At 55.9% G+C, this 23,218-nt stretch overlaps 3 protein-coding genes across 9 annotated transcripts in view; 1 reads left to right on the top strand and 2 right to left on the bottom strand.

Moving 5' to 3' along the window:
* Positions 1 to 59: 59 nt before the first annotated feature.
* On the top strand, positions 60 to 2,050 carry LOC117644329. Of its 7 annotated transcripts, none has more exons than XM_034383686.1 (6): positions 60 to 712; positions 791 to 886; positions 972 to 1,139; positions 1,220 to 1,399; positions 1,498 to 1,614; positions 1,809 to 2,050. In XM_034383686.1, the coding sequence occupies exons 1-5, from the start codon at positions 377 to 379 to the stop codon at positions 1,606 to 1,608; spliced, it is 891 nt and encodes a 296-aa protein (XP_034239577.1). In that variant the 5' UTR covers positions 60 to 376; the 3' UTR covers positions 1,609 to 1,614; positions 1,809 to 2,050. The 7 variants fall into 7 exon arrangements, with proteins under 7 accessions (XP_034239577.1, XP_034239574.1, XP_034239576.1 ...); XM_034383683.1 differs by having other exon boundaries at positions 1,220 to 1,408; XM_034383685.1 differs by lacking the exon at positions 1,809 to 2,050 and adding an exon at positions 1,699 to 1,805.
* LOC117644330 (transmembrane protein 64) lies at positions 1,793 to 3,979 on the bottom strand. Its single transcript, XM_034383688.1, has 3 exons — positions 3,150 to 3,979; positions 2,893 to 3,057; positions 1,793 to 2,810 (listed from the first exon to the last, which is right to left on the bottom strand). Exons 1-3 carry the CDS (start codon positions 3,681 to 3,683, stop codon positions 2,673 to 2,675), a joined length of 837 nt encoding a protein of 278 aa, XP_034239579.1. The 5' UTR covers positions 3,684 to 3,979; the 3' UTR covers positions 1,793 to 2,672.
* A 4,318-nt stretch (positions 3,980 to 8,297) lies between these two features.
* The window catches only part of LOC117644327 (flocculation protein FLO11), a gene marked incomplete at its 3' end in the record, with an annotated part of 57,427 nt that continues 42,506 nt past the window's right edge, over positions 8,298 to 23,218 (bottom strand). The window contains exons 3-17 of the mRNA XM_034383678.1: positions 21,119 to 21,295; positions 18,649 to 19,033; positions 17,472 to 17,601; positions 16,271 to 16,456; positions 15,744 to 15,860; positions 15,314 to 15,453; positions 14,981 to 15,225; positions 14,751 to 14,873; positions 14,317 to 14,601; positions 13,919 to 14,237; positions 13,597 to 13,830; positions 13,206 to 13,482; positions 8,639 to 8,855; positions 8,450 to 8,566; positions 8,298 to 8,374 (exon numbers count right to left, since the gene is read on the bottom strand). Coding sequence (XP_034239569.1) covers positions 8,298 to 8,374; positions 8,450 to 8,566; positions 8,639 to 8,855; positions 13,206 to 13,482; positions 13,597 to 13,830; positions 13,919 to 14,237; positions 14,317 to 14,601; positions 14,751 to 14,873; positions 14,981 to 15,225; positions 15,314 to 15,453; positions 15,744 to 15,860; positions 16,271 to 16,456; positions 17,472 to 17,601; positions 18,649 to 19,033; positions 21,119 to 21,295 — 3,029 coding nt within the window. The remainder of the gene's footprint in view (positions 8,375 to 8,449; positions 8,567 to 8,638; positions 8,856 to 13,205; positions 13,483 to 13,596; positions 13,831 to 13,918; positions 14,238 to 14,316; positions 14,602 to 14,750; positions 14,874 to 14,980; positions 15,226 to 15,313; positions 15,454 to 15,743; positions 15,861 to 16,270; positions 16,457 to 17,471; positions 17,602 to 18,648; positions 19,034 to 21,118; positions 21,296 to 23,218) is intronic.

Below are 23,218 nucleotides of genomic sequence, written 5' to 3'. Positions count from 1 at the left end.
TTTGATGACTGCGAATAGCGTAGCAGAAGCAGACGGACGGACGCCACCCACAGCAGCAGAGCAGCAGACAGGCGGACACAGGGAGAGCCGTCATGAAGCTGTACCGTCTAGTCACGTACTCCCCAAATTTCCTTAATTCCGTCGTAAGACGAGCCCTTTCCTCGCGACGAGTCGTCACAGTGACATTATGAAGCAGGCAACGTTCCAAATCAGTGACAACTAAGGAAATTAATAGTCTAACCAAACTATTTCCCAATGACTTGGGGATTGTTGACATGATCCACCGAAAACTTAACCTGTCTCAACTTGGTGCTCTGCAATAAGTAAGGAGTACACCACACATTTTTCTCGAGTGATACCGCCACTGGCTAGCACTATGACTTCATTGTTTGGCATTCCTCTTTGTGGTTCTTTATTCCTGCCCCTTATCATCGGAATTGCGACTGTTTCGTTTTTCTGGACATTCGTTTTTTCCAAAAAGGGCCTCAAGTGCAATGCTGAGGATAGGGGCGAAATGAAAACAAATAGTGTGCCCAAAGAAAAAGTGTTCCTTGAAACCAAGAAAAAAGCCAAAGACAAGGGAAAGAAAAAATGTGGAAGTAGCGGAGGTTGCTGCAGTAAGAAGGATGGTAAATCAGGAGGTTGCAGCGACTCGAATCAATCAATTCAGAGTGCCAAAGTTTTCCTAGATAAGCAGTCAAATATCTGCCAGGTATGTAAGCTTTTACACCCCAAACTTCATGTATAAAACATAGCCTCATTTTGTAATGCAACTGCCCTCTTATTTTAGGAGTTTGCTGGAGTTTTAGCAAAGCCACTATCTGAAAACATAGCTACAGAATTACTGAACATTTCACATACTGAATCAGTCAACCTTACTGAACATGTGAGTAGTGGTTTATTTCACAACAGAAATATATCATCAGGTGTAAAACTCATTTTGATATTATATTTCTCTCTTCAAATTTCAGGCTGATGGTTCCCTTTGTATCTTCATTATAGATACTTCTATTTCAAATGGCCAACCTCACTGGCTGCTTAGAGCTCTGAGCAATTTGGCAAGCACAGAAAGACCTCTTTCAGGGATGAAATACTCGGTGTTCACATTACAGGATGCTCCATTAGAATCTAAGGCGGAGGTAAGCAAAATTGTTTCCCTGTGCCTGTGTACTAATCCTGAAGTGCGTCTCAATAGTTTACTGTTTGAATTTTTTTGTAGCCAGTAGACCAATTCCTGCACAAATCTGGTGCAGTGAGAGTATGCAGAGCTGAGATAGCAGAGATCACAGCTGCTCTCTCTTCAAACGTTTTTGATGACTGGGCAGAAGAGGTTCTTTCTCGAATCCAACTATGGAACTCTCCCAAGAAGAAATCATGCAAGTGTGGCCCTAAAGAAAAGGCAAGTAATGTAAGTGAAAGTCAATTCTTGTTTTTGAAAATTTTGTAAGATGTTTTAAACATTTAAAACTTTCTTTTTCTTTTCTGCACTTTGTGTAGGTAAAAGAGTCGTGTAGTAGCAGTGATTGTAGTTCTGACGATGAAGATGGAAGGAATTCATCACCTTCCGAGCCTATCTTAGACTTGGAGGATATAGCAAAGCTGCTTTAGGATTGTGTGAGTTTAACATCTTCAAAATAATTTATTACAAACAAAAACATAATTATTCTTAACTGGCATATTCAATTTAATCCCGTTTAGCTGGTGCCTGCAGCCCACTTGCATGGTTCTGCCACTCTCAAAAATTTGTCTCATTGTAATTAATTGTTCTTGGTTCGCATTAATTGAAACGTTGTCAAATTTTATAACAGATTTATTATTGGCCCGTAGAGATCATCTGACACATTGGAGTACAATATGCAGTGCTTTATTGTACTCACATGAAAATCGGTACCCTTTCCCATTTATTAAACACTATTCTTCAACATTTCATAATAAAATATTATGGGAAAACAGAAGTGAGAACAAGGATACAACTAAGCTTCTTAACTTTTCTATGTTTTTATATACTTTTAAAGTCTTCAAAACTATTGAATTATCACAGATTGTTGAACAGCTGTCTTTTTTTATAAAGGAGTATCCCATTAGTCAAGTCTAAAACAAAAAATAATAATTGAACAAAGAAAGGAATATCCTGCACATCAAACTCATATACAGAAAACCTCTGATTCTTAATTAAAATCTCATGTTTGAGCTATTTATAGCTAATCACACAGTAAGGAAGTGACCTCTTATCTTTGGGAGTTCATAAATTCAAATAACACCTTGCAATACACTTGAACTAGAACATATGTAGAAACAGATTGGTTGTACAGATCAAACAAAGCTTGACTATCTGAAAATTTTTGGAGCAGTCAATGCAAAGAAATGTTGAGAAATAAAAGCAAATAGGAATTTCCTCAAAGTGTCTTAAGATATGTAGGTAAACTGCAGTTACAGTATTTGGGATTATTTTGCGCATAGGTAAAATAGTTGTAAGAGATTCCGACACCATATGTATAAAAAATATAGATGGAACAACAGGAAAAATCCACAGCTGAATGTGTGGATAGTTGATCATTAATATCACATTAGAGGTAGAACAAATGGCATAGTGCTTGTAGGTGTCCCACAAGAAACAATCATGAGTGTTTGCTAGGCGATGAAAACAGTGATAAAACTCATGGCACCAAAAGTTACACAATGAAATCTGCACTACTTTTAATACCGTGGCCGTGGACAACACTGGATGGAACTTGATTGATTAAAGCTTCACGAAGTTCCACTCTTGCTTTGTGTATAACGTAAGCCATTAAAGACACTCCAACTGTGATCTAAACCAAATGAAAAAAAATAAGTGTCAAGGAAACCAGAAGGCTGGAAACAAACAAAAAGTACTTCTGACGGTTGGCCTACCTGAATACAAAACATGATGTAACCTGTTAATGGCGTTGAAGCATGGTCTGAGATGACATCTCCTATTGATCTTAGTGTACTTCCCAAGTACAAATTGATCATCTGAGCTGGAAGTAGTCCTATAACAGTGGCCAAGAGGTACTGACCAGTGCTAATTCCACTGAGCTGTTTGAAAGATATACAAAGTAAGAATATAGAAGAATTGGAAAATAAGAACCAATTAATATCATCTCATTAGGTACTGTTGGTAAACTCACTGCAAAGATGGTATTCTGGATACCAAAAGGTATAGGCGACACACGAGCAAGAGCTACAACTTTGAATGCTTGAGGTCCTGATATAACTCTCAGAATCGCATGCATGGTATCATAGTTTACTAATTTAATGATATGAAACTTCATGTTGACAGCACGTATTGTAATGTGGGCTATTGCAACTCCAAGATTGGCAGAGAATACGACTGTGATGAAACCATGGACAACTCCAAAAAAATAACCACAAGCAACTGTGAGGAGCATATACCCCCACACAAACGGAAACGAAACTAATGTAAACAAGCCCACAAACAAGATGAAAACAGCATTCGAGTCCTGATTGTTAATCCATATTAATATAGATTTGAGATAGTCTTTGCACTCCAACAACAGCGTTAGAAGCACAATAACAGCCACAATAGAAAGTAGAGCATTCCAAAGCACACTAGTCTTACAGCGGCTTTTGGGGTTTTTTTCTTCTAAAAGCTTACGAGAATATAAGACATCAACATCAGAATCTATCGTGACGACATCCATGTTAAAATCTATAGCGCTTTGTCGACTTAAAAGTGGAAATTCAAGATTTTGTACAAACAACAACAACGAATGTAAGGTTATTCCACCTCAAAGCGTCTGCTAAACAACACTTGGAAGCGTCCGATTTACAAAATGAAAGCATAGCAGTCCACAAAAAAAAATGCATTTTTCTCATAACTCAATGCCATATCCAAAATTATGATAGCAGCATTTCATTTTCCTCAAAAATTCAGCACTCCCACGATAACACAGGAGAAGTCTCCGAGTGCGAATAAGCGAAGGAAGGGGAAGGGAACTGCCGATAGTGATAGTCACGTGTCGAATAGGTGGCCTACATTCACGGCGCCATTGTGCCAAAGATGGCCAAAGACGTTCAGGTCTTCCCTGTGACGTGTCAAGGCGGTGGGGCGCTCTGCCACAAAAGGGGTAAAGAAATGGAGACAACTATCCCGGACGTGTCACACAGAGACATTTCAGGTCGCCCGATATCTCTATCATCTCTACCGAACCGTGTGAAGCACACACCCGTCCTGTCCTTCCCTCTAAAAGAGTTCTTGCCGTCGGCACCGTCGGCTCCCAAGCGTGCCAAATGGGGTGCCTACCTTGGAGGCGCGGCTCTGCATAGGGCTACCCTTCCCTCTGGGACGCAAAAGAGTTCCCGCCATCCCCCCCCCAAAAAAAAGAAAATAAAAAATGACACGTTTTTAAGTATTAAAAAAATGTAGCTTTATTTTTCTAATATGTTCAATAGTTTATACATTTAAATACACACTTTGATGATTACTGGTCACAGTGGGGAAGTTGTCCTTATTTTCTTACAAATTTTTAAAAAATCTTTGTACATTGTCTGTGATCTATCAAACATCAGGAACATAGATGATGTTAATAAACGAACTTCCAAAATCTGGCTGTTCCAGCCACGCTTAAAAAAAAGTTGTTTGAATTGCCAGTGAGGAAGAGGCTCAACTTCAGTTTCAAACTCTTGAATCTAGCAGGGTTCCTTTTTCTCAACGTGCAATTGAAGTATCGGTCCAGCATATGTAAGTTTGGCAATAAATGAAAGAGGCAAATCTTTTAAAAATACTCATCTTCATCAATTTAGAAACAAACGTAGAAAATATGCAACTTCTTTTGTGGAAAAGAAGTTTTGCCATGCATAATATGCGGGACCAATATACACTCAACGCACCTCTCTGCAGCTTTCTGCATTACGTCAATTATAACTTTCGGAAGGGACAGCAGTTTGCGAGGCTGTTCTCACACACCGTCAGAATCCGATGCTGCTGAGTGAAGTGGCACAGGTGGTCCCGTGCCGTACCCTAAAATGAGAGACCCAGTCACCACGGGCCGGCGTTCACCGGCACTTCAAAATGATGCAAAAGTGTCCCAGCTCTCGCGGCTCGCGCGGCTAGTGCGTCTACACTCAACTTCACTTTTCACGTCGCGCTCCTCGGCGTCAGGTACTTGACAATAAGATGGGCGCGGCGGCAAGCCCGAACAGCCACACGCCGTCGACGTCGCCGCCCTCGCTCCAGGACCTTGGGGCCTACGCCTTGCAGCCGAGGCCGGCCGACCAGTTGCAGATGCCCCCGATGGGGTCGAAGGACAGCCCGCGCGGGCAGGTGTACTCCCAGCCCTGCAGCCCGCCGGACTCCATCTTGGCGCACGAGATGAACTTGCGGCACGAGAAGGGGTGCGGGAAGTTGCCGCGGTCCAGGCACTCGATCCAGCCGTCGCCGTGGATCTTGACCTTGGTGGCGGACGGCGCCGCGTCGGCCTCGTCGTCGTAGTACTCGTAGTCCTGGGCGAGCTGGGCGAGCTGCCCGGTCAGCGGGTTGAGCGGCCCCAGCTGCGGGTTGGGCGAGCGCAGGCGCGGCACGTCGTCGGCGCCGAGGCCGCCCTGGGGGTTGCCCTGGGGGTTGCCCTGGGGCAGGCGCCGCGCCGCGCCGCCGCGCCCGCGGACCGTCGTCATCGTCAGCGGCACGCGGATCTCCAGCAGTGGCGGCGGCGTCGTCAGCGTCGTGAGCGCGGCCGGCTCGCTGTCGCTCAGGCTGACGGCGGTGTGGTGCTGCCGCGGGGGTTGCCGCGCCGCCGGGGCGGCGGACTGGACGTGCTGGCCGTGCTGGACGGTGTTGGCGGCGTCGGGGAAGCTGAGGGACGTGCTGAACGTGGTGTCCCCCGTCCGGACGTGCGTGAACGACGAACCTGCGCAGGGGAGCGGTCAGCGCGGCGTGCGGGGGGAGGGGGCGCCACTTCGGACACCAGCGAGAAACGGGGCCACCTCGAGGGAGGCGAGAAGCAAGTCAGAAAGGCGCTGGACTTCTATCCGCATGTAAGAGTCCAACGTCCGGGTTCCCTGCCGGACGGCGCCTGCGAGGCGGAGGGTAGGCAAGCCCGGAGCACAGGCGTGTTCGGCGGGTCGGCCTACCATGCATTGCGCAGGCGCTCCGGCTCCAATGTGAAATAAGGATTGTCAATTAAAAACATGAATTTTGAACCTTGCTTCTCAGAACCTCCCTCCGCCCTTGCGTCCCTGCCGACGTCCGAAACCGGCCGGGTGACATGCACTAGCACTAGGCGGCGGTGCACTAGACTGCCGTGCACTAGTCTGCGATGCACTAGGCTTCTGCGCCACTGCTCGGTCGTCAAGCATGGAGACAGAGGCAGCGAGGACAGCGCTACGGTCTAGGACGCCCACGCTGGGTGGGTACTGCACTAAGAACTAGGCCATGTGCTGCAGGTGCAGTTTGTCACAGGGCAAGCGCTTCGATTCTCCAAGGGAGTATGATTTTTCATTCAGAGATTATCATTGTTAATTACCAAAGAAAGTGAAGGGCGTCTAAGGATGCCCCAAGACGCTCAGTCATATTTTTTCCTGCCACTCTGAACAAATTTTTATTTGCAGTTCAAAACTTGGCTTCGTGACCCGGAAACTTGGATGCGGCCAGGATGGGGTGGATTAGTGAAGCTTACGTCTACAGGAAAGCATGCCAAAGATAAACCGCACTTACTTCGTTGTCCCGAGAGGAGGCTGAAGGGGAAGAAGAAGAGAAAGAAGCCATGTTAGGAGAGTGCTGGTACATACATATTTATAGTGGTGCACACAACACAACAGTTTGTACACGAAAACACAAACTACGGGGGAAGTTAAAGGGGAGACACAATGAGTGGTGATGATGGTGATTCCGTAAAATGTACAGTGCTCTTGCCGCCGCCCGTTGAACATGACACGATCTCCGTTGCCTACGCGAAGTGCATCTTGAAACACCACCGGCCGCCACCGAAAGACCAAAGCACCCTCTAGCCATTCCTGCGCAATCAGGCCGTTTATTTTCGCCCCCCACCGCATGCTTTTAGTTTGCCTTACCCGTTCTTAGGCAAGTTCTTAGGCACGCAGACTCCAGCTACTCGTCGCCAACGTACGACGGTTTGCCAACTTTCAGGCGCTGGGCGCAGCCAGGCAACGTTCGCAAATGCGTCTCAGAAGTTAAGAGAGGTCGTTAGTAGGGCGATGAAGAGAGGGGGTTAGTTAACATACGAATCCGTTTATTGTAACAAAAACAGCCACACAACAAATAGTAATGAAACAGGAAAGTGTAGAGAAGAGGGAGTTTGAGATGAAAGATACGAAGACCTAAACCTTCAGCACGAATACCTGCACCCACTTAAACACTTAATGTAAAAAAGTAACAATAACTAATATCTAAACAGTCATGGTAGTTCTTTGTTGTTGTTTTTTTCTTATCAGTTCTTAAGCTCACCGCAATCTGGAGCAACAGCTTTGGCACAAAACTTTTGCCAAATTCCATGGCAAAGGTAACAAAACGAGAGGCAAAAAGTTAAAAAATACAAGTATGGCAACAGTAGCTATAGCAAGCGTTAAGAGGTTAGTTGGCTGTGAATGACGAAGAGACCAAAAGACAGTAGTCAACCACTACACTACATAAAGAGACAGACACATTCGAGTTGATTAATGCAGAAATGGACAGCAACCTGTGTCCAAGTCAGGAATCCCATGCAGAGACCGTCTCGCTTGATGAGAGACGGGGAGGCTAGGGAACGTTAGCGTTAACGTCAGGGCAAGGATCCGGCCTTCCCTTCACGGTGTGTTCGGAGGAGGGAAACAGGGACCGAGTGGTCCTGGGTGTTGTGTTCCATAGGCTACGCGGACGCCGGCACCTCGGCCGACGCCGCCACCGGCAAGGCCACTGGCTTGCGTGGCTTCCACTTCCCGGGGGTGGGCTCCTTGGCCATCCTCCCGGGCCAGCGCAGCACGATGGGGCCGATGGGGGGCGGGGGCGTGGACTTACTCTGGGGCAGCGCGGGCGAGGAGGCCGCCACGAAGGGCGACGGCGTGGACGCGAGGGGCGGCGTGGCTGCGGCCTGCGTGGCCAGGGTGTGGATGGCCACGACGGCGGGGTGCGTCAGGTCGGACAGGTCCGCCTCATTGAGGCTCTGCTGCTCCTGCACGCGGTCATCCTGCAGCTGCTGCTCCTGCAGTGCGCGCGCCAGCAGCGCGTTCAGCTCGCGGCCCTGCAGGGGCGTGCCGGGCGCGGTGGCCGCGGAGGCCGTCACCGTGGCGGCCTGCTCGGCGGAGCTCGGCGCGGCCGTGGTGGCACTGCCGGCCTCGGCGGACTTGCCCGTCGGCCGCCGCCTCGGGAACGAGAAGCGGCCTCGCTCCGTCGTTGCCTCTGGACAGTGGAGACGCACTCAGTCAGATAAAAGCACGACTAGGCGACCACAGTGCACAGCGAACGTGAACGCACCTGAGAGAGTGGTGGCGGTGGCCTCCTCGTACGAGTACGTCGTCGTCTTGACGTCGGGCCGGAACTTCCTTCGCCGCTGGGCGGCAGCGGCACTCTGTCCTCTGTTGACGACGGACTCTGAAACAACCAGGACGTCGTCAGCTCGCGGTCCGACCTCGCCGACCTCCGCACCCTGGTGCACCCACTCACCCCTGGAGGGCGCCGAGGTCTGCGCCGCGCCGTCCGAGTCGATGGGGCTGGCCGTGGTGGCGGCGGGCTTCCGTCTGCGGATCACCCTGGGCGGGGTGCGCCTGGGCGCCGCCGTGGTGGTGGTCGTGGCGGGGGCCTGCGTGGTGGGCCGGCGGCCGCGGCTGCCGTGGTTCAGGAAGCCGCCGGGCCGCCTCAGGGACACTCTCTCGGCAGACACCTGCGGGCGGAGGCGGACAGGGCGCCGGTGAGATGACGCACACCCGGACCAACAAGGTTTCGCCAAGCGGGGAAAAGATAACCGCACTTGATTCGGGAGTGCGAATCGTGCTAAACCCGAGTGGTGAATTAGCTGTTAGAAAGGTTGTCGCCTCCAAGTCGGATCCTTCGCGGATCGGACGTCAGTCGACACCAATTTAACGAGTGAATTTCACACTGGGGTGCTCCCGTAAACTCTAAGACGAAATGCAATAGCACAGAACAGTAAGAAATTGCCCAAGGCCAGAAAAAAAATATGCATAAAATGGCAGAAAAATGAGGAACAGGAAACAAATCAATCTAAAATGAAGGAGAGTTCACAATAACCGTAATAAATCACAATGCAAATGTTAAAAGGGCACGCAAAGACTCTTGCGGACCCTTACACCACCCTACGGACTGCTGGAGTATTTGGTTACGAACATTTCATTCAAGGCACCAGTCACCAGTTACTTTCAAAACCTTCAGAGTAGATTCAAAATGCAAGAGTTCATGAGGCGGTTGCTTTGAAAGCAGGAAACAATGTAGGTGTGGGCACAGCTAACTTTCGATTTAAGAAACCACTCTAACACAAAATAATCAATCTCTCAATCAGCCGGAATCGCGAATTAAACAATACAGATGGATTCCATCAAAGAGAACAGTAGTTTAAAACGTACTCACTCTTCCATCTGTGAACTGAATGAACACTTACCACGACGAAAAAGTAGCTAAACAAATACATTGAACACATTTTAAATATCATAAATGACTGTGTTTTTCTGACGCTGTGTGTCGGTGTGTTGTGTGTGGCGCAAGGGACAGGGGTTTGGGTCGGGGCTGGAATGGGAATGGGACGGGATGCAGTCACTTATTCCAAACTCCACGCTGGCGGGTTAATCAAACGTGCGATGCACTAAGTTAAACATCGCGGATTGTGCTGCAATCGACAACCAAGCCACCTTCTATTCAGAACTTCAAAAAATAAATACCACACAAAAACGTATTTTTAAAAAAGTAAATAGGAAAAAGAATATTGTTTTATGAAAAAGAGAGAGATCTTAGAAGGTTGCCAGGTGGCAGAAAGCAGCACTAACATGCCTGATATTCTTGAACAGCGCAAACTAAACTCGTCAACCAACTCATTCATTCACACATGCGCTAACAAACGTAACATGGCATTACTGCTACTCACTCGTTGCACAAAATGCAAAATGCACGGAACATGCTTCAATCACAAGCTCGCATCGCACTTGGTTATCACGCACTACACTAACATCACAGTTGCCGGCATACAGGTAAATGGAATGAGAACAGTCACCAAACAGGAAAGAGGCTGCTAGCTAACATTATCCGAGTCTTGTCACATGCTGTTTAGAGACAGGCAGAGTCAGTAGTGGTAAAGGTTGTTCTAGTAACGGCTTGGCATCTTGCTGTGCCGCGCCAGGCTCACTGGGTTAACGAAATGGCCATTCTGGATGCAGCAAGTCAGTCCGACCTCCAAGCACCGGGATGCTCGCCGCTTGGCCGCGCCGTTCGCCGCGAGGGCCTTTACCTCGTTGTCCAGCACCGCGTCCAGGGCGTCATCCTCTGCGTCCACGACCGACTCGTTGTGGGTGTCCTCGATAGACGTCTGGTCCGGCACCTCCTGCCTGCCCAAGTGGCTGGCCGTCTCGTAGCCCGTGGTGGGCAGCGTCAACAGGTCGTACACGTCCAGGCCCTCCAGGCCGTCGTCAAGGTCGTCCTCGTCTTGGCGCAGCAACAGCTGCTGCAGCGCGTCCTTGGCCTTGATGGAGCCCCTGGAGACCGTGGCCGTCTTGCCCGGGCTGGGCTTGCCCTTGCGCGTCTCCTTGACCGTCTCCTTGACCAGGCGGCCCTTGGCGTTGAAGTGGTCCGAGTCCTCCAGGGTGAGCAGCAGCTCGCTGCCCACCGCCTTGTCGTCCAGCGCCCTGTCGTCGTCCACCACCCTCCTCAGCTCGTTGGGCTTGGCGGCGCTGCTCCCGCTGCTGGTGCTGCTCCTCCTGCGCGCCGCGGCCAGGCGTTGCCGCGCGCCCTTGTACCTGGAGGTGGGGAAGTCGTCTCCGGTGGCGCCCTCCAGCTCCTCGGTGGACACGGAGAACTTGGTGCCCCGCGAGCGGAGGGCGGCGGAGCGCGCCGGGCTGCTGGACTTGTCCGTCGTCGGGGTGTCGTCGTCAGAGTCCGTCAGGAGGTCGGCCACGTTGAACTTCCTGCCCCTGGACCTGATGGCCGCGGCCCTGTTGCCAGGGTGCGCCGTCGGCGTGGGCGTTGTCGCGGCGGTGGCGGTGGCAAAGTCCGCCGACGGTGTGGTGGCCGGCGCAGAGCGGAAGCGCTGCTTGGGCTTGACGGTCACGGTGGGCGCCGTGGTGGCCGCCAGCCTGGTCCTCGGCCGGAACGTCGACGGCTTCACTTCAATCTCTTGCTCCTCTTCCTCCTCGTAGACTGGCGCGGGCTCCAGCGTCCGTCCGCGCGCGCGGTACGCCGCCCTGGTGGTCGGCTCGTCGTCACTGTTTGTGGTGGGCCTGCCGCTGCGGGGCCGGAACGGCGCTCTCGTGGCCGCCGTCGTGGACTCCTCCTCCAGGACGTAGGTCTCGTGCGAGGTGGCCGCTGGCCGACCGCGCGGCCGGAACGGTGCCCTGGTCGCCGGCGTCGAGGGCTCCTCGTCAGCGACGCGGGTCCGCGGCTTGAAGGGCGTGCGCACCACGGCGTCGTCGACGGCGTCCTCGTCGTCCGGGGTGCGGGGCGCGGCCGGGCGGAAGGCTGAGCGCGCGGTCGTGGCGTCCTCGGCGGTCGTCTTCGGCGGCAGCGAGAACCTGTTGCCGCGCGAGCGGAAGGCGTTGGACCGCAGCGTCGTCGGCCTGGGCGCGTCGTCAACGTCGTCCTCGTCGCGGCGCGGCGCGGGCCGGAAGGTGCGTCCGCGAGAGCGGTAGGACGACGAGTCGCCCTCCAGGCTCACATCGGCGTAGTCCGGCTCGTCGACCCCGACGGGCGCGGCGGTGGTGGATGGCCTGGCGCGCGGTGCGTACGTCTTGCCGCGCAGCAGTATCGTCCGCGTCCGCTCGGTCGGCTCCACGCGCTCGGAGGAGTCGGGCAGCGAGAAGGTGCGGCCGCGGTCCAGGGCCTGGTACTGCCTGGCGGACACGGGCTCCTCGTCGTCCTCCGGCGCCGCCGTGGTGGACCGCGCGCGGAAGGGCGGGCGGTACGTGCGGGGCGACACCGGCCCCCTGGACACGGTGGCGGTCGTGGCCTGCGTCGTGGAGGCTGACGGCGACGAGGGGACTTCGTCGTTCTCGGCGTCGCTCGCCGCGGTCGACGAGGGCGTCGGCGAGGCGGATTCTACGGTTGACGGCGACGCGTCGACTGCAGACGCGCTCGAGGTTTCAACGGCGTCCGCCTCTTTGGTGTCGACAGCAGCGGTGGACGAAGCGTCGGTCGTCGGCGATGAGGTCTCGGACGCAGGGGTGGACGCTTGCTCCGTCGATGATGTCGCGGCGGTCGTTGGCGTCGGGGTGGTTGTGTCTATCGTGGTCGAGGTCGTCGTGGTCGAGGTCTTGGGGCTCTTCCTCAGGATCTGAGGCCTCTGTGGTCGGGGTCGGGGTCGGTTCAGGGTCCGGGGGGTTGGCGTGGGGGTGAGCTCGTCGTCGGCCTCAGTCGCGGGCCTCCTCGTGGTGGTCCGCCTGCGGTTGGTGCGCGGCGTGAACCTCGGGGTGGAGCTGGGCTGCCCCTCGGCGTCGACCTGCTCAGAGGACGAGTCCTCCTCCGACGTCGCGTTCCTCTCGGCGCTGGAGGCGCGCAGCCGGCTGAGGCTGGCTTTGAGGCGTTGCGTGCGCACGCTGAGCGGCGTCGTGTGGGGCGTCGCTTTGATCGTGAACCTGTTTCGGCCGCGCGTGCGACTCACCCCGCCGCGCGCGGGGAAGACCGTGGAGGCCGTGGAGGCGGTCGGGGACTCCGTCGTGGAGGGCTCGGTGACCGGGGTCGAGGGCATGGGGGAGGTGGGGTGGGTGTAGCCGGGGTGGTTATGGTTCTTTACAATGATCCGGTGTCGTTCGGTCACGGACGATTCTGTCACCGAGGTCACGACGTGGGTCTCCGTGAACGGCTCAGGACTGCTCGTGGAGGGTGGGGGCGGGGTTGTGGTGGTGCTGGTGGTGGTGGAGGAGGGCTCGGGGGTGACGACGAAGGGGGAGGGGGTTGTCAGAGTCACCACCTCAGGGGTGGAGGTGGGGGGCGCGGGTGTAACTGTACTGTCCAGAGTAGTGATGTCGACAGTGGTGACGTCATCGTCTGTCTTTGCGTCGGAGGCCCCTGGACTCACCTTTGGGGTCGCGGTGGTGGTCGTGGTCGGGGAGGTCGTGGCGGCGGTCTCCTCTTCGTCCTCGGCGGGCCGCGTCGTCCGCAGCGGGGTGGGCCGGTACACGGGGCCCTCCCTGTAGGGCGCCACGGACGGCGACGGCGTCACCACGGCCACGGCGCCCACGTCCTCCTCAGAGGACGTGGACTCTACCTCCTCATCGTCGTCCTCCTCGTCCTGCGAGGACAGGGCCGCCGCCTCGGTCGTGGAGGACGGCCGCCCCCTCTGCAGCGTCACGTAGCTAGAAGCAACCATACACGTCACCAACCTCAGTCGCAGGGCATTCCCGCGTCGTAACACTGCATGCGAAAAAATTAAAATAAAGTGGAATTTGAACCGGCGTCCCGGGCCCTACCGCGAGGTGGTGACGGCGGGCTCGTCGCTGGGCCTGTTCCTGCGCAGGGTGATGTACTCGGGTGTGGCAGGCTTGGCGGGGCGCCTCTCGTCCTGCACCACCTCCTCGTCGTCGTCACCCTGGTCCTCCTCCCGCTTGGCGGGCTTGTCGTAGCGGCTGCGCGTGCGCGCCTCCACCGCCGTCTCCTCGGGCTCGTTCTGGACGGCCTCCTCCAGCTCGGCGGCGACAGTGGGTCTGGGAACAGGGGCGAGTCGGGCAGGTGAAGCCAGCCATCGGCCTGTTGGGTTGCTGCCAAAGAAAGACCTGACCGTTGTCTACTCACCTCTCTCGGCGGATGCTGACGTACTTGGGCCGCTCCCTGTCCTTCTGGGGGTCCTTGGCGTCCTGCAGGCCGTCGTTCTGCGGCCGCGAGGGCCCGTTCCTGAAGAGCGACTTGTACCTCGGCGTGGTGGCGTCCGAGGCCGACGACGTGGACAGCGTGGCGGCGTGGCGGCTGCGGCCCTGCAGCACGCGCTCCACCAAGCTCCTGTTCCTGTTGAGGTGGTTGTTGGTGGTACCGCTGCTGGGGCTGGCCGCGGGGGACTCGACGGCGCCGCTGCTGCTGCCGCCGCGAAGCTGCTTCTCGAGCTCCTCGACTCCACCTGGAAACGAACAACGCGGCGGTCAGCTTTGCGGAATGCAACAACAGCACCGAAAAGTTGTAAAACGACGCCCACTCACCGAGCTTCTTGATGAGGTTGAGGAGCTCCTTGAGCGCCTCGGGGTCTTCCTGGCCACCGTCTTCCACGTCGTCCACCTCCTCCTCCTCCTCTTCCTCCTCTTCGAAGGGCGCCTCGGTGGTGGTGGTCGTGGTGGTCGTGGAGGTGGTGATGCGTCCGACGCTGACGGCCGGCGTGGCGGCCGTGGTGGACGCGGTCGCGGTGGTGGCCGGGGCGGCGGCCTTCTTGGAGCAGATCACGTTGCGCGCGTAGTCGCACGAGTCTGCCGCCTTGTTGAAGAACAGGCCTGCCAACGACACGAACAGTCAGACCAGGCTGCCAACCGCAGCAGCCAATGTCGGCGCACGGCCGGGGCCAGGCCGACCACGAGGGAATCCCCGAAGGGACGTGCGTGGTAAAGGCAAAAACGGCGCAAGTCAAGAAGAAAGGCCTCACCGGACGGGCACGTGAACTGGTGCGCCACGATGCCGAGGTTGGAGGGCCCGCTGTCCAGGCACCAGAAGTACTTCTTGCAGTCGCGGGGGTGGGGGAAGAAGCCCTCGTCCTTGCAGACGAAGTCTGTGGACAGTCAGACGATCCGGTTCATGCGCGACACCAATGAAGTCACGGGTAACAGCTCAAAACAGAACGACCAAATTTTCTTTTAAACCAGGGTGGTGCCTTACCGCTGCCTGGGTCCGGCGTGGAGGGCGGCTCGGGGGTGGTGAGCCCGTGGCCCGTGGTGGAGGTGGTGGAGGGCGTGGTGGCGGCCGTGGTCCTCCTGGTGCTGGCGGGGGCCTTGGTCTTGAGCTTGTTGGTGCGCCGCGGCGTGCTGCTGCTGCTGCTCTCGCTGCGCGCCGCGCTGCTGTCGCTCGCGCGGTGCCCGGACTTGTTCTTGCTCGTCTTGGAGGAGATCAGGTTCTTCTCGTTGCTGTCAGGGGCAAGACATATTGGAGTCAGTCTGCACGCCGCGCCGGAGGCAGGAGGCAGCACACCGAACCGTCCCGATCGGTACTCACCCCGACTTGACGTCCAACAGAGCCTCCTTGGCCGCCTCGATGAGGGGGTAGGGCCGGCTGTGACACTTGCCCCTGAAGTCGTCGTTGTCGATGGACCAGAACATGATGCCTCCAAGCCCCTTCTCGTTCACGTACTCGGCCTGCGCGCGGAGAAGAAGAAGACCATCGTCATGCTAGCATGTGGAAAGGTCCGTTTTGAAGGGAATTCGGAATATCGAAGGCTGGTCGTTGGAGATAGGTCATGAACCAGGAACAGCAAACATCGCGGGGCCGTTGGAATTTTATTCTTTTTCCCTGGATAATACGAGATGGCCCGCGATCCGGTTTGGCCGGGAACCACGAACCGAGCGGCGGCCGGTGACATCACTGCTAAAGTGAATTTACCTCGCCGCCCTGACATTTACTCTCCCCGAGATAAGTCGGCACTTACCTTGAGCTTGACGATCTCCATGTCGTCGTAGCCGACCCACTGGTTCCCCTTGACGGCGTAGGGGCCCATGGCTTTCGGGTGCGGCTTCTGCACCTCCCAGCCTTCCGCCTCACAAATCTGGAAACAGGGGACGGTGCCGACAGTGTGCCGACAGTGACGGATGGCCACTCTTCCGCGCCTCGGAACGGAAAGGTCAGCAGTCTGTCTCTTTCGCACCCGCGGCGGCCTGCGAGACGCCACGCGAGTGCCAGAGAGACAGCGCACAGTGGGCCAGAAGACCGGTGGAGGCGGTCAAAATTCCTGACGCATTTTAAGCTCCAGAGTCGCCAAATGGGACTCGAACCGAACGTGTGACCCCACCAATTGATAGCTCTCCGGACGAGGAATCCATTGGTGGGGTCACACGTTCGGTTCGAGTCCTTTTTGGCGACTCCAGAGCTCAAAACGCGTCTAGAGTTTCAGCCGGCTGCGCCAGACTTCTGGCCCACTGTGCAGCGCGACGAAAGCATTGTTGTCGCCACACTCACCTCGTAGTAGGCCAGGTAGCCCTTCTCCCTGGTGGCGTCGCCCTGCTCGCCCGGCCCGTCGGACGGCGCCCCCAGCTCGGAGGCGTCGGGGTTGAACAGCGTGTAGGAGCGGCCGTACGTCGGGATGCCCAGCACCAGCTTGTCGCGCGAGGCGCCCATCTTCAAGTAGTGCTTGATGGTGTAGTCCTGGGGGCACACAGACACACACCGTTCCAATAACATTTGAGCCGGTATACCTTCCTCGCTCCGGCATGCTACCCGTCACGGCGATGCAACCGATGCTCTCTCTCTCTCACCTGCAGGGCCGGCAACATTCCCAGTACCCGATTTGCATCACGCCTTGCAAAAGCCGCCCGCCAAAAAAGAAAGAAATGGTGTTGGCAATGCCGCGCCACACCTTTACAGCGTCGCGCCAACTTGTTCATTAGTACCTCCTGACGTTCCCGACAACCTGCTGCAGCACTGCGGCGGCCGGGCGCATCGCGGAGCCGCCAGGACGCCGCCAGGGACCCCGGGCGCGGCGTTTTCGCAACGACGCGGAGGTGTCCCAGTTGGGGGCGTCCGGAAAAGATCAGCCTTCTTTGGCAGCAAAAATAACTCAGACTAATCAGTTTGGCGTTACCCGCGCACTCGGAGCGGCAAAAGACGAAAAGGGAAGACCCTAGTTGGAGGACGGCCCCCGCGGTCCCCGCCGTGGGAGCCCTGCGGATGGCTGGGCGCTGCGACGCGCTGCGACGCGCTGCGATCGCGTGTGGACGCTCCGAATGGACGCGTTCAAGCAACAGGTTGAGGCGGTACTGCTGCCTGTGGCGTAACGACGCACCCCGTCTCACTCGCACCCGCCCTGGCCCCGCCCGCCACGCTCGCCCCTCTCACTCGCACACAGGGTGCGGCGCACATGACACACGGGCCAAGTTGCCGGACCGCGGCACAGTGGATTTGCCAGAAGACCGGTGGAGGCGGTCAAAATCCCAGACGTGTTTTGAGCTCCGGAGTCGCTAAATGGGACTCGAACCGAACGTGCGACCCCACCAATGGATTCCTCGTTCGGAGAGCAATCCATTGGTGGGGTCACACGCTCGGTTCGAGTCCCATTTAGCGACTCTGGAGCTCAAAATGCGTCTAGAATTTTGGCCGCCTCCGCCGGCCTTCTGGCCCACTGTGCGCGAGTCGCACCAAAAACACATCGCACTGTACTCACAATGCTGAGGGCCGCCTCGAAGTTGTACTCGTCGTCCTCGCCGATCGGGTACAGCGGCGAGTGGTGGTTGACGGCCGACTCGAAGGCGGAGTGGTAGTCGTAGCTGAGGATGTTCATGAAGTCCAGGTACCTGCGCGGGGACAGTCGCGTCAAAATCAGCCACGAGTCTCTCGGCACGTCGTCGCGCTGTCTCGCTCGCACTCACGGGGCGTTCCGTACAGGTGCGAGAGGGACAGAGCGACGAAGACGACTCTCGGAATCAGTCTGCAGGTTTGCAAATGTTTGCGAATCCATCTGCCCCCATTCCACTGGTCAGGTTCGCGGGACGCTTTCAAAATCAAAGGAACCGGCGCGGCGGCGTTCGGCTCGGTATCCACACCACTGTGCGAAATGTGCTTCCCTTCCCCGCCGCGCTGCCTGGTCGCCGCGTGGGAGTTTTCGATGCAACGCCGCATTGTCCGCAAGTCCGCGGAGTCTGCGCAGGCCGCGCGAGACGGAGCGGCGAGGCAGCGCGGCGCCGATCGAACGGCGATAGCGATGCAGACGTCGATAGCCAGGGGCGATACTCAGAACGCACCCCGGGTGTCAATGTGGGCGTGCGTGTGTGTGTGCGTGTGAGTGAGCGTGTGTGGGTGAGCGTGTGTGAACCGGCCGACGCGCATTGGCAAACGTCGAAAATGACCGCAGAGTGTGCGGCAGAGAGAGAGATTCGCCTTTTGTTTCCGCGGACGAGCGTCCTTTTCCAGTGTAATGCACAAAGATGGCAGACTGATGGTGACCTCCTGGGCGGTCGGGTCGGTGGGCGTGTCGCGAATGTTCTGCAATGCCTTTCCGACGGTCTGGGCCATGATTTTGAACCTCAGTGATGCCTTTTCGAGTAGGCTTTTTGGGGGGGGTATGGTCATCGTTCCCAGTGCACAGTGAGCCAAGGTGGAGGCGGCCGAAATTCGTGACGCGTTTTGAGCTCCAGAGTCGCGAAACAGGACTCGAACCTAACGTGTGACCCCACCAATGCATTGCTCTCTGAACGAGGAATCCATTGGTGGGGTCACACGTTCGGTTCGAGTCCCATTTAGCGACTCTGGAGCTCAAAACGCGTCTGGAGATTTGGCCGCCTCCAGGGGTATTCTGGTCCACTGTGCAACCCCCACTGGCGTGCACGAGGACGAGGACTTACTTGTTGAGGCGCGGCACGTCGTAGCCCTTGTCGATGTACTCGATGCCGGCGGGCACGGCCATGGTGAGCAGCAGGCGCGGCCGGCCCGTCTTCTTGGCCTCCTTGTCGAACTCCTCGCGCAGCTCCTGCACCAGGGCGGCGTAGTTGTCGCGGTCGGCGGGCTTGCCGCCGTCGCGGTACGCGGGGTACTCCCAGTCCAGGTCCAGGCCGTCGAAGTGGTTGGTGCGCAGGAAGCGCACGGCGTTCTTCACGAACTCGGCGCGCCGCTCCGGGTCGGCCACCATGGGGGAGAAGCGCGCCGAGCCCTCGTTCCAGCCGCCGATGGCCAGCATCGTCTTGAGCTGCTTGTTGTAGCTCTTGAGGCCCGTGAACTTGGCGTAGCCGCCTGTGAACGGAGACACATTTTATTACCGAACGATCTGGCACTGGCACGGCGCTCAGTGGGCTAGAAGACCGGTGGAGGCGGCCAAAACTCTAGACGCGTTTTGAGCTCTAGAGTCGCTACACAGGGCTCGAACCGCACGTGTGACCCCACCAATGGATTCCTCGTTCGGAAAGCAATCCATTGGTGGGGTCACACGTTCGGTTCGAGTCCCATTTCGCGACTCTGGAGCTCAAAACGCGTCTAGGGTTTAGTCCGCCTCCACCGGTCTTCTGGCCCACTGTGCGGTGCAGCGTGTGGCGCCACTGCTGCACCGCAGACGCAACACGCTGCGGACTGCTCCTGTCTCTCTCGCTCCGCCGGGCCGCGCCGTGGGTGCGAGAGAGACAGAGCGACAATGTCTTCATCGCCGGGCGCGGCTCGCCCAGGCTCCGCCAGGCTCCGCGATCGAACGGGGAAATGAAGAGCGATTACCGGCGGCATTACCTCGTCCAGGACCCCGTCCAGGACCTAGGCCAGGACATGGCCCGCGGCGTCCTCCGACTAACCGTTTCCGAACGCCTTAATGACAGGGTCGGTAAGTACCTCTCCAAAACGGGGCCTTTTTTTTTCGTCCCCGCCCGGTCGCGCTCCGCCGCCACCGGCTTGCGTAACCGCGAGGGGAATTCCAATAAACGCACTCCATTCTCGATCCCAATTTTGCCTTTTCCGAGGGAACAATTTTGGCGTGACGAAATTCTCATAACGAAATGAGTGGGCCGTCCACTTAGTGTAGTGGCGCGGCAGCGCGGCACTGACCCTGGGCCGCGGCATTGTGCCCCCCCCCTTTTCCGCCCCCCAAACCGCCTTTTGTTCTGGCCGTGTGACCTATGCGTGGCGCCGCGTGACACTGAGCTCCGATTTCGGGATCGAGATGCACGCGCCCCGACGCGCCCTGCAGCAGACTGTCTCTCTCTCTCGCACTCGTCGGCCGTCCCGAAGGGCCGCACGGGTGCGAGAGAGACAGAGCGACGCGGCTGGCTCGGCAGGGCGGGAAGGTCACGGCCGTTCGAATATCAAAACCGAAAACGGATCGTCTGATTCCTATTGCTGCGTCACTGTAGGACGAGTCTCGTCTCCGGGCTGGCTCGTATAATAACACGCCGGCCCCGCTGGAGGCCGCGCAGAGCCGCCACTGCTGAAAAGGGCCCTCATAGCACTCAGGCCACACCAATACAAAGATCAAAATCATTTTTCGCATTATTATTCTAAATAATTGCCGAATTCATTTCCCTAGCACTAAACACTAACGGCTTTGTCAGCAGCAAAGTCAACAAGAAACATTCCAACGACAATATAATCACATCACCCATGAAAAAAATAAAAAGAGAACTGAACAATGGGATTATAAAAGCTCGGGTTCTCTCTCCTCCACTGGGCAGGCGTTGTTGTAGAGGCGCCTTGTAAAGTGGATCCAGTTTCTCCGCGGCGCGTGTCATCCGGATGGACTCCCCCCCTCTCCCTTTCATCCGGAGCGCAACAGGTCGTCAAAGATTGCGCTTTTCGAAATGGCTCGACACGCGACGCGGCGGCGCGAAGGCAGGAGAGTGTGGCTCATCACCGGAGTGGAAGAAGGGCAGCGGCTGTCCAACTGTCAACAACTCTCTCATCCGACTCTCGCTCCTTCTTTAATTCTGCCGAGAGAAAACCCTCAGAATCTTCGGTCGTTCTGTCGCGGACTTAATCGGGTGCCCAAACCAATTTTTTTTCGACGAGAATAATTTTTTCGCTTTCAGAGCGAGATTTAGTGAAGACTGAAGAGGTGCCACCTGCCACAGTGGGCCAGAAGACCGGCGCAGGCGGCCGGAACTCTAGACGAGATTTGAGCTCCTGTGTCGCTAAATAGACTCGAACGAAATGTGCGACCTCGTTCGGAGATGAATCCATTGGTGGGGTCACATGTTCGGTTCAAGCCCCATTTAGCGACTCTGGAGCTCAAAACGCGTCCGGGATTTTGACCGCCCCCGCCGGTCTTCTGGCCCACTGTGCCTGCCGTCAGGTCGGCGCAGTGTCCGGTACACTGTCAGCAAAGACATTTTGGTTACTGACCTTGCTCAATGTCCTGGTACTTGTCGTAGGCGCGGATGCCGTTCTCGCGGGTGAGGCCGCCGAAGGCGTAGATGAGGTGGGTGCACAGGTAGGGGTTGATGTTCTGCGGGCTGAACTTGGCGGTGCCGGGCCGGTACACGGACCAGTTGGTGTAGTAGCACACCACCCGCTTGTTGCCTGCAACAGCACAAAGTCAGTGTTACGTACTGCGAGCGCTCTGGAGGAACACGGCGGCGGGAACACAACCATGCTTCCAAAAAAAACTTTGACAAAAAAAACTTTTAAAAACTTGAAAACAAACGCAAACAACTTGAAAAATAACCTAAAAAAAACTTGAAAAATAACCTTAAACACTTCAAAATAACCTTAAAAAAGTTCTTTAAAATTTTTTTGAAAAACCTTGTAAAAAGACTTTGAAAAAAGTGCAGTTTAAAAACAACAGAGGCACGTAGACGTGCGTGTAAAATTTTCCCCGCGTTTGTGCGACACTAGACCGGGGCGTGACGAGTCTCACGATAGAGCCAACGACCTCACTAGCCCGATGACAAACGCCACCATCACGAATCGGAGCGCGGCGGCGCGGCGCTGCCACCGCCCTGACGTTGTCGTGTACCGGGGCGGGGCGGGGCGTGCCCTGTGTTTCGCGAAGTAAAGCTGTGCGTGGACCTCAAGGTCGTCATCATGCATACGTATGGGAACGCCGCGGGAACAATGGCCCACCGCGTACGTCGCACCGGTCGTACGTGCAGCGAGTAATTTATAGCAGTAAAACCCTTTCCCAGAATGTTGGGTGTGTCGCGGGCGGCATGAGACTCCTCCGCGTGGAAAAGTGCATTTTGTATGCACGCGTTTACGCTGCTTTTTTTTCATACGACACGTGCATGCCGCTTTGGACATGTGGAAACTGGGCTGCCCGTTTCACTCTGCTAAAAAAGGTAGCCTTTATTTTGGATCGCGTTTCCTGTAAGCGTTACGCGGCGGCGCGGCGCCACTCTCTGCCTGCGTGAGGCGTGCCCTTTGGCTGTCGTCGTTTACCGAAGGAAGAGGCTCGGGGTGTTTGTCCGGCCTGTCTCTCTCGCACCCCTACGGCGCGCCCCCTGAGTGCGAGAGAGACAGAGCGCTGTTGGGAAGCAGCCCGCCCTGGCGGTATGCGAGCTAGCCGCCATCGCCATCCTCCAGCCTTGGCATTTTCCGTCGCGAACCTGCCCATCTTCTGCCTGCAGACTGATTCCGAGAGTCGTGTTCGTCGCTCTGTCTCTCTCGCACCTGTAAGGGACGCCCCGTGGGTGCGAGAGAGACGGAGCGACGACTCTCAGTGTGCCGGCGCGCCTTGCGTTATCGTGTGCGCAGGCCTCATCTCCAGACGCTCCACCTGCATCCTGTGCTTCACTTGCTGCGGCGGCACCGTTCACGCCACTGTGGAAACAAAGCTCAGCGCCCATCGGCACAGCGTGGGCACAGCGTGCAAACTCAACGTCTGTCGAGATTGGGTGCCGACATCTCGTTAACGGTTAGAGATTTAAAAAAAAAAAGTCACGCGCAAGACAACTTGAATTTAAATTTAAACTTTGAATTTTATCTCATGCATAGCTTTTTATTTTATCTCTAGCCGTTTACAAAATCAATCTTTTTAAAAAATCGCAAAAAAATAGCAAAAAAATGAACAAAAATCGCTAAAGAATGTTAAGTGTGCCTATTTGACCGGGCTCTTGACCAATGGGCTTGCCGATGGGGCCGAAAACAGCAACCACGCACTCTTCATGCTCCGCGACGCCGCATGCGCCCCCGCGCGCGTAGCCTTCCATGCGCAGCGCGCACTCCTCGTCGAATTGTTGGCTAAGTAGCAAACGCATTGTCCGCGGCGCGGCGGCGCGGCGGCACGGCGGCCCACCCCCGCACCGCGACCTCGCTCGCCACGGAACGATTAGTCGACTAGGCGGCCCAGACGCCCGACCATTTGGCCCACACCGGGGCCAAGTACCAGCGGCGCTGAGGACAGATCCACGCAGTCGTGCGTGAAAAAAAGAAATTAGCCGCACACTGTATTTTATTATTATTTTCAACTGCTAACCACTGACACTCGAGGGAGGTCGGAGGTCG

Source organism: Thrips palmi, unplaced genomic scaffold, assembly GCF_012932325.1.
Source record: "Thrips palmi isolate BJ-2018 unplaced genomic scaffold, TpBJ-2018v1 HiC_scaffold_18, whole genome shotgun sequence".
In the NCBI taxonomy this organism is placed as follows: domain Eukaryota; kingdom Metazoa; phylum Arthropoda; class Insecta; order Thysanoptera; family Thripidae; genus Thrips; species Thrips palmi.
The sequence above is the reverse complement of the archived record's forward strand: the minus strand, read 5'-3'. Positions and strand labels throughout refer to the sequence as shown.